At 60.7% G+C, this 9,918-nt stretch overlaps 1 protein-coding gene across 6 annotated transcripts in view; it reads right to left on the bottom strand.

Annotated features, from left to right (window-relative positions):
- MPRIP (myosin phosphatase Rho interacting protein) overlaps window positions 1-9,518 on the bottom strand; it is an 87,380-nt gene extending 77,862 nt beyond the window's left edge. For all 6 annotated transcript variants that reach the window (XM_074918926.1, XM_074918927.1, XM_074918923.1 and 3 more), the window contains exon 1: window positions 8,970-9,518. In XM_074918926.1, coding sequence (XP_074775027.1) covers window positions 8,970-9,089 — 120 coding nt within the window. In that variant the 5' untranslated portion in view covers window positions 9,090-9,518. The remainder of the gene's footprint in view (window positions 1-8,969) is intronic.
- Window positions 9,519-9,918: the final 400 nt, after the last annotated feature.

Consider the following 9,918-nt stretch of genomic DNA (forward strand, 5'->3'; position numbering starts at 1 on the left):
AATTGCAAATAAATAAGTAAAGATGACCCACCAGAGAGCCAGGAAGTGCCTTCACAATGGGTCACTGCAGCAGGGAAGGGGGGTCCCCGAACTCCCAAGGCAGACACTCACAGTGAGCCCAGAGCAACAGGCTCTGGTGCTTGAGAAAATACTGCCAGTAGCCTCCACCACCCAGGAAGAAGGAAGAGCATGACAGCGAAAGCAGAACGCGGCGTCCCCAGCGCCTGGCACTGCCACGCCAAGGCAGCAGCCCTTGGCAGTGATGCTACAGGCATCCAAACTGTTTGCAGGGTTCAGCCCTCCTCTGTCCCCCAATTTTTCCCTCCACGCCCCAGCACAGCCCCCGTGCACGGCCAAGCATTCAACCCACCAAAGCCCCACTGAGCAAAATCTCTCCCCAACACAAGCCACAGCACTGCAGCCCTCCTGGCAGCACCGTCCCATGCCCGAGCACCCCACTGCACCCCAGCAGCATCCAGCCCCACACAGCCCTGTGTGTGAAAGGCAGCAAGCAATTCTGAGTGCCACACTGGGGATGATGTACCCATGAAATCCAATCAGGGGACACCATCTCCACAGTCAGCAGCAAGCAGCTTTAACCCAGTATTACAGGTGTGAAGTCCTGCCCTACCTCAGCCTGGCTCACACCCCTCAGTAGACATATTTTGCCCTCAACCACCCCAATTTTGGCTCAGCTGACTATATACAAAGCACCGAGCACCTGAAATACAAGCCCTGAACATAGAGCATGGTCATTTCTTCACCAGCAACATAAAAAAGCACCAGTGGGCTATACTTATTTCGGTAGAAGCATCCAATTTCAGATATTGAAACCAAAATAGCTGAAAGGTATGAATTAGAGCCAGCCAGCGTGGGCAGCCTGGTTCCACTAGCCAACAGATGAACACGCAGCAGTGCTTTTTAAAGCCAAACCAAAACAAGCTACTGCTAAAACCAAGCAAATGCCCAGAGAGGTAGAAGCCTAAATAAAAGGGATATGAATTAGCACACAAAGTGCCTAAAATAAACCCATCACACCTGCATTGGAATGGCCCTTCTGAGGCGAGGTTTAAAATAAACCCACTCAATGCCGCTGCGGGAGGCAGGTCCAGGGGAACGTTACCACAGCGGGATGGAGCTGGAGCCACACGATGCTCTGAACCAGCTCAGCTTCCTCCGGAGAGCTCAGCAAGAAGAGGAAAATGCAATACCCAGCACTGAGCAAGACCTCAGAGCAAAAGCTTCCCCTGTCCAAGCAAATCTGTCCAACGTCACGTTACGGGATGGTGTTAGAGCAACCCTGGGGTTCCCAGGATGCCTTTGAGCACGCAGAGCCCCGTCCACCTCCTGCGAGCTTCAGCGATGTCCAAAGGGCAGCTCCGGGTGGCTTCCCCGCAGGTAGCAGCCACACGGGACACTCAGGTGCTGGGTGGCTTTGCTTTTATCCAGACGGTACCTGGCCGAAGGGTGAGCCGCAAAATGACACGGAAAGCAGAGCGGAGGGCAGCTGCCAGCAGCACGATGCATCCACAGCTGGGGTGGGTGGGGTGACGCTTGCAGGGCGGGCAGGAGGAGGAGAGCCGGTTCCTCCAGCACGGCTCATGGTGACGAAGCCAACCACCCGCCACGACCTCGGCCGGGAGGTGCCAAAGCTGCTGCCTCACCACCCCAGGAGAGATCTGCGGGTGCACTGCCACCCAAAAAAAGTGGTACAGCCACAGTGTCTTCCAGGGGCACCATCACATGGGAGGTGCAGCCAGGCTGGAGCCCCACAGCACCCAGTTCCGTCCCATCCCATGGGACTGGCGGAGGCTGACTCAGGCAGAAACACCCCCGCGTCACCACCCCGCTTCCTGTCACACCTCTGGCAACACCCAGGTGTCCCATCCTGCCTGGCCTTGTTCAGCTTCAGGGCTGTGCTGCCGGTGCTCCGCAGCCCCTCACCTGCCTCTCGGGTCACTGTCCCAGCCAGTGCACCGGTCCCCTTGGCCTGCAGGTCTGCGACACGTCAAGGGGGAGGACACTGCCACCAGCCCAGGGTCACAGGCCAGTGCTGGCAGCATGGCGGGTGGGAGGAAGTGGAGAAGGAAGCAGCCCCAGCTCAGTTTACACAAAGCTGTCAGGCTGCTGCACTGATGCTGCCCAGGCACGGACAACCCACCCCAACCAGCTCCACCAGCACTGGGAATGTGACTCCCAGCAGGCAGGGGACTGGGCTCAAAGGATGTCCAGAGGCACTCAGCACTTCCCAAACCCCAGGGTGATGGAGGAAGCCCTGCACATCCCCAGGGACATCAGGCAGAGAAGGCACAGCCACCCAGTTCCAGCGGGCAGGACAGGTCCCAGGAGCATGACAGCCCACAGACAGCTGGGTCCCAGGGCTGGAGGTGGGCTGTGACACCAACCAGTGTGCCCGCTGACAGGCTTTCATGTCTGCTGTGTTTGTCAGTGGTACCTTCACCTCTTCCCTCCTCCACACAAACCAGCCAGCCAAGCAAGGTGCTGGGCAGCACTGAGCAGAGCCGCACTGTGCCAGCCATGCAGTGCCCCACCAGAGCTCGCTGCACAAGGGGGAACAGAGAGCTTTGCTGACATCCACACTTCCTCTTCAGGTCCACACTCACCCTCGTGGCAAAGCACCCACAGCCCCATTAGGGAGCTGGGACACCCAGGTGGGCTAGGGATAGCCCCACAGCCAGTCCCTCACCCACCCCAACGTGCTCCGAGGGAAGTCCGAATCCATCACCGGGAGAGACTCCTGGCTCCAAGTGCGTGGCGGGAGGGATAATCTGTTTAGGCTGCCGGCAGACGTAATCAGCCTGTCTCGGGTGGAGGCAGGGCTTATTTTGTTCAGGCTTGGCAACTGAGCGGGAAGGGGGAAAAAAAAAAAAAAAAAAAAAAAAAAAAAGGACCATTGCAGCGGAGCTTTAGCCTCTGCCTCCAACATCGAATGCAGAGAGTCCTATGCACCAGGGAAGCAGTGCTGGGGCTTCCAGCAGCCCTGGAGAAAACCATGTCCCCAGCCTGGCCCAGGCTGTGGGTGAAACCACTGTAACTCCTGTCCCACCACCTTTATTGATTCAGTCCCAATATTCACCAAATGAATGACAGCAGTGCCTGCTGTACCCAGGGGAGCACAACAGGGTGACAGCTCTCAGCTAGACCCACGGGAGAGCATGGCCCCAGAATGGGGACAGTAAGGTCCCCTGCAAACCAACTGCTTCTGGCACAGCTCAAGGGGAAAGTCACCACAAACGCTGCAGTTGCAACCTCAAAAGAGGCAATCTGGGCGGTTTCAGCTCTGCTCTGCTCTCAGTTTTGCACACCTTGGAGCCAGAGAGAACACCACTGGTGGGCAAGTCAGAGCAGCCATCACCCAGCAGGAATGGGGAAGGTGACATGTGTTTGGGTAGGGAATGGGAAGCGATATTCCTGCCCACAGTACGGCTTCTAGGAACCAAGAGACAGGCACCGCTTAACATCTTGCGTGCTCCCAGCGGGATGTCGCAGTGACTGCTGGAGACCCACGACCCTGGCTGGTGGGAGGCTCTGCAAACACCATGGCACAAACCTGCGCTCCAGCAGCAATCCCAAGGGCTGGGGATGGAGCCCAGCCTCGGTGGTTAAGCCGCTTACATCTCTGTTTCCCTGCCCGTACAGCATTTCCTTTCCGCTGTATGTCACTTGGCGATGCACGGCGGAGCAGGGCCAAACCCCAGCATGGGAGGCTGCTGTGCTGCCAGTGGGCATCCACAACCACTCCCGGCATGAAAGCACTCTCCATCCCCCAGCTTCATGTCCCAAGTGACTGCTCGCTGCCCCTGGGTTCAGCCCAAACTTGTGCTTTTTCCTGGGCAACTCCTGGGGACAGCTCTGGACCCATGGAGGCAGCCCCCTTCTCCATCCACCTCTTGCAAAAACTACATTTACGCAGCACAGGCATCAGCTGGCTGATGCAAAGCTGCAAATCACCCAGGCCTGGCTTTCACCATGAACACATCTCACCATGCAGGAAGAGGCTAAACCAGACTGGACAGACTGGACCAGGGGCACAAAGAGCACAAGGTGTCGCTGCTGTGGGGCGGCAGACAGGCACCGTGTACGGCACAGTCCTCCTGGCACACCGGCAGCCCTGACCCAGCTGTCAGCAAACCCCAAAGGAAGGAGCTGCCTGGGCAGTTTGTTGTGTGGGCAGTGGGAGTGACAGATCGACCGGAGGAACAGGAAGGGGAAAGGTTGAATTCACCCTTCATGCAAACAGCCGGTCTCCTGCAAATACCCCGGACGCAGGGCTGAGCTTGGGTCCAAGCGCTGCCACTGGCTTGGGCAATCGGAGCAAGAGCCAGAAGAGTTCAGCTGCAGCGTTCATGGGCAATTTGTCAAGCGACAGCAAAAATGTAAGCGGGACGGAACAGGCTTTGCAATCCCAGTTCCCCCTCCTCGAGCAGCCCCAAAGCCCGGCATGCCCCGCAGTGAGCAGACGTATCTAACCACCTCCCACAACGGGGCTCCCTCAGCGCCTGGGAGAAGCCGCAACATCTCTCCCGAGTGCTGGAGAGGGGATTTATCACTTCCTCGGGTGCCAGAGCAGATAAGGTGTGGCGCCATGCAAAAAACCATCAGCAAATAAGTGTGCAAAGGGGACGGTTCTCCAGCACCCAAAGGCCACGTCCCTTCCCCTGGGCCATGCAGAGGGTTAAGTGCACCCAAAGCCGATCCCGGCACCCAACCTGATGCCCCTCCTGAGCACCCGCTGCCCTCATGCCACTCTCCAAGGGTGGGATGCTGTCTGTGGGGGGCAGCCACCAGGACCTGCCCACCCCAGCTCCTCTGGCTGTGCCCCCCAAAATCCTTGCCCGCTGCAGCCACCAACGGAGGCGGGTTTGACATTTGCAGAGAATCTCCCCCTGTTCGGTCCTAATAATTAGTCAAGTACAGGCAGATTTTTGCAGCATGATACAAGCAGCTGGGCGCAGAGAATGCAAACGCGGGGGCTGCTTTCCAGAAAAGAGGGGGCTTTTCCTCCCCCATGGAGCAGGGGGTGGAGGCAAAAGCATGTCTGGGACATGATCCCTCACCCTGCTGCCCTTTGGACAATGCACAGAGCCAGGGTAAGACCCCGGCCTGGGGCAGCCCCGTTGATGCAATGCCCCAGAGCAAAGCCAAGCCTGCAACCCAACGCTGACACTCTCCAGCCTCAGGGCTGCTGGTGGCCGGCTGTTTGGCATCCAGAACAGTAGGAAAGTGATAATGTCCAACGGAGGAGAGATGGAAATAACCACCTGCTCCCCATCAGTGTGCAGGGGTGTCACAGGCCAGGACAGGAGGCAGTGGGAAAAGTCTGAGAGCTCCATTTTCTAACTGGGTGGTCCTCTGGGCATCCATGCCACGGTCTCAAAAAAAAAAAAAAAAGACACTGGTAGCTGGAAAGATGTCCTCAAATTCCTCTATCTGTGCCAGTCCCCATGCCCCAAGAGAGCACACGCATGAAGAAAATTAAAAGCAACTGCTTTACACTCTGCTCTTCTTCCAATTCAGGCCCAGTGTGATTTTGAGGTTAATTCCCAGCCTGATCCTTTGGGGGGGGGCACTTCACCTTCCTTACAAACCAAAGGGCACAGCTTGGCCTGGGTCCGCCAGCATGGAGAGCAGGGACCCCACTCCCACAGCCCTGCAGAGCCCTGGGTGGCTTCTTTGGGAAGAGGATCCCCAGTTTCTCCTGGAGATGGAAGAGGGTCCCTGGGAACCGTCCACCTTCCCGGGACAGGCTCTGGAAAGCTGACCACCACATGAGGTTTGTAAAAGGTTAAAGTGGACTGCGCGGTGCCAGCGCAGGCATGCCTTGCCAGGAAAGAGGGAATTCCCACAAAAAGGGAATTTCTCCCTTGCCGGGAAAAGGGGCAGCACATGGGGAGCTGGCAATGGGTGGGTGGAGCGGGCAGGACAGAGCCATCAACAGCACCCTGTCTGCCAGGGAGCAGGAGCCAGATCCTGCCACCACACAGGACCGCAGGGCTCTGAGCACCCACAACACAGCTCAGGTTCATCGGGGCAGACCCACAGCAACAGATCTTCCCAAAGAGGGAGCAGACACAGTGACTGACCCAGTTTCTCCCATGCCATGCAGGCACTCCAGAAGGTCAAACATCGGGGCGGGGGGAGCAAGGGCCCATCACCTCCCACCTGCACCCCTGGGGGGGGCCAACCAAGGCTCCAACAGGTGTTGGGACCACACGTAGCTGTCCCAAGTCACACCGACCCCGTCCAGCAGCACAGCCACGCACAAAAACAACTCGTGAACACAGCGCTCCCGGGATTAGGGACTTAGCGTCCGCGCAGCCCTTTGAAGTTGAAAGCGCTAAGTCTGATTATTATTAGAGAGCTCCAGCTCATTAATCCTGATGTTTGGGGCTGGATTCCCCCCTCCCAGCCCCAATTCCTAATTCAGTTCCTGAGTCCGACGGGTTCACTCCTACCACTAAATGTTTGTGACTCTGCAAATACACATGGGTCTCTGCCCTAAGTGGCTCCAGCACCCCAGAGCACCCCGGGAAGCAGGAGGGGCAGCTCCAAACACCCACACAGGTATTTGTATATAATAAAAATCCAAAAAAGACACAAGTGCGTAAGTGTGAAGTACCTTCACCTTTCCTGCAAGCCAAGTAGAAAGGTCAGATGACTCAAAAGGACTTTTCTAGCCTGACGCTAGGTAATCACCAACACTGTCCCTGTCCATGGGGTGAGTGGGACACGCCGAGCACGGAGCCCCCACGCTGTGTTGTGGGATTCTCCCCCCTACCCAAACCAAGCTCAAATAAAAAAGATCATTAAAAAGGCCAAAAAAATCAGAACTGTTAAACGAACCGTTATTCCTGGGTGTGCTTCAGAGCAAGCACACCCCCACATCCAGCCAGGCTCCCCGCTGCAGCACGGAACCTTCTCCTCCGATAAGGGGGCACGAATTTGGAGGGGTGGTGGGCGGGGGGGGCGGGGAGGGGTGTAGAGGCGCTGGGCCGGCCGCGGCCGGGGGCTTCGACACGGGGGGCTGCGCGGCGGGGCAGGAGGGTGCGTGCGTGCATCACACGCTGCCAGAGCCACCATCTTATCTGGGAAGCGGGATTACTTCACGCCAGCTGCAAGGGAGAAGCCGAGCAGGATTGCGCCGTTTTCCCAACCGGAGCCCCTGTGCACGGAGTCTGGATCCGGCCACGGGGCCGACCCCGTCCCCACGGGAGCCGGCTGTGGTGGCTGACCCCCCCACCCCGGGGCCACCCACCACCCTGACAGGAACAAAGCAAACGAGGGGCTGCCCAAAACACGGCTCTGGGCCCCGGGTCCCCAGGGAGGGTGGCGAGCCCCCCCACGGCAGGGGCAGGCAGGCACTATGGGGGGGACAGCGTGCAACGCTTTGACCCCCCCCCCCAATAAAAATAAAAAAGCATTACACCCAGGAGGCAGCAAAACCTCAGGCGGGGCAGCGGGAAGGGGCTGATCAGGAGCGGGGGCTCTTCTCAAGCCCCCTCTGGGATGGCTCCTTTGTCTGGGCACGGCTGCGACGCTCCCCGCCGCCCGCCCCTTCCCGCACACACCACGGCATTTTTTCCAGTTACATTTTTTCCATATTAGCCCTCAGATTTCATTATGCCCCCCCCGCCCCCCCAGCGAGCGCAGCAATATGTCTGATCTCATTGCCATAATAGGATCGGGAGCGGGGATGTCAGCCCCGGCCCAGGAAGGTGTGGGGGGAGGAGGAAGGGTGGCCCTGCTCCCAGCACCCCGATATCACGGACAGGCCCCCGCACCCCAAACACCCTCCCGGTCGCGGGTGCGCGGGCCTCCGGGCCTGCGTCAGGCCTGGGAGGAAGAGGAGGAGGAGGAAGGCCCAGCCCTGGCAGCCCCCCAGCCTGCCCGCGCTGGGCCGTCACCGAGAAGGGGCAGGGGTCACCTTCCCGTCCCCCTGGGAAAGCGGGGGGGCTGTAGGGTGGGGGGGGCATGTCCGGTGTGTCCAAGAGGGAATGTTTTGTTTGCAGCTGAGTTTTTCCCAGGACTTTCAGGATCTTCCGATGGAGCCCGCAGGTTAACCCCCACCTGCTGCCCGGCACCCCAAGAGGGGCCGGGATCACCCCAAGCGCAGGTGCCGCTCCCCAAATGGTCTCGGGAAAGGGGTGAGGCCCCAGGGGAGGGGGCACTGGGGTGGGCCACGGCCCAAGGGACCAGTGGGCGCCCATGGGGATGTTGGGTGCCCAGTGGGACACCTGGGGATCTGTGGGATCTGCGGGCACCCCAGGGGATCGCTGGACGCCCATCGTGCAGGACCAGAGAGCACCCACGGGGCTCCCGAACACCCCACGGGTACCATGGATACCTGTGGGTCCCTGTGCTATCTGTGGGGGTGGTGGGCACCCGTGGGACTCCACATCAACCATGGGGGCTGTGTGCACCCCGTGGGACCCCTGGACACCCTACGGGACCAGAGAGCACCCACAGGGCTCCTGAACACCCCATGGGATTCATGGATACCTGTGGGTCCCTGTGCCACCTGTGGGGTCAGCGGGCACCCCGTGGGACCCCACACCACCCCTGAGAGCCCACATGACAGGCCCTATATCTACGCACCCCACGGGACCCCCGGAGATCCCATGGGCCCCGTGCTAACCACGGGGCCAGCAGGCACCCATGGGACCCCAGGACATCCACGGGACCCTATAGTATCCATAGGATCCTGGGCCACCCATAGGGCCCCCCGTGGGACCCTAAGGTACCTAGTGGACCCCAAGGTGCCCGTGGGGCCATCAGGTACCCACGGGGCTCTCTACACCACCCATGGGACCCCGGGCTACCCGCGGGGCCAGCGGACACCCCACGGGGACCCAGGGCGCCTGGAGCCAGACGCGTGGAGGCGGGCAAGGGGCGGAGCTCCGGGGCGGATTTTTGGGGGGAAACCAGTGGATTTTGGGGGCAGGTCCCACCTGGTTAAGGTCCTCGTCGTTGAGCAGGTGGGACTCGCGGGGCTTGAAGCAGTTCTGGCACTTGCTCTTGTTGAAGATGTTGGCCTGGAACTTCCTGCAGGGGTTGTCCTTGGCGGCCATGGCGCGCCCCGCGCCCGCTGCGCGCCCGCTCAGCGCCCCGCGGAGCGCCCGCCCGCCGCCGCGCCCATCGCCGCCCCGCGCCCGCCCTCACCGCGGGCCGCGGCCTCCGCCTGGCGCCCGCGGAGCGCGGGGGGGACCGTCACCCCCCAAAAAAACCCCAAACCAACAAAAAAGAACCAACCCAAAAAAATCAAAACACCAAAACAAAACCAAACCTCTTAAAACCAAAAAAATAAAATTAAAAGCGGGAGCAAACTGCAAAGGCGGCCGCCTCCGCTGCGGCTCAGCGGGCGCGCATGGTGGGCGGCGCGAAGGCGAGGAAGGGCCGCGGGGCGGAGCGGGGCCCCGCTGGCTGCGGGTCGGCGCGGGGTGCTCGGCGCTGCAGGCGCCGCTACCGACTGCGCCGCTACCGACTGCGCTGCCCGCAAAGTTTCCAGCGCCGCGGAGGCAGGCGGAAAAAGGGGCGGGGCCACGACGCCGGACAGACGTCCCCGCCCGCCAATGGAGGCGGGCATCCGCCGCTAACAAAAGGTCGCCCCGGCCAATGGGAGGCGAGGAGAGGGGAGGGCGCGGCGGGGCCGACTCCGCCCCTCCGACGGCGTGGGGGAGGGGCGGTGCACTGACAGCTGGGGGCGGGTTCGGCTCGGATCGGCTGCGCTCGGCTGGGCTGGGCTCGGCTGGGCTCGGCTGGGCTGGGCTCGGCTGGGCTCGGCTGGGCTCGGCTCGGCTGGGCTGGGCTGGGCTCGGCTCGGCTCGGCTCGGCTCGGCTCGGCTCGGCTCTGCTGGGCTCGGCTGGGCTCGGCTCGGCTCGGCTGGGCTCGGCTCGGCT

This window comes from Athene noctua, chromosome 15, assembly GCF_965140245.1.
Source record: "Athene noctua chromosome 15, bAthNoc1.hap1.1, whole genome shotgun sequence".
In the NCBI taxonomy this organism is placed as follows: Eukaryota; Metazoa; Chordata; class Aves; order Strigiformes; family Strigidae; genus Athene; species Athene noctua.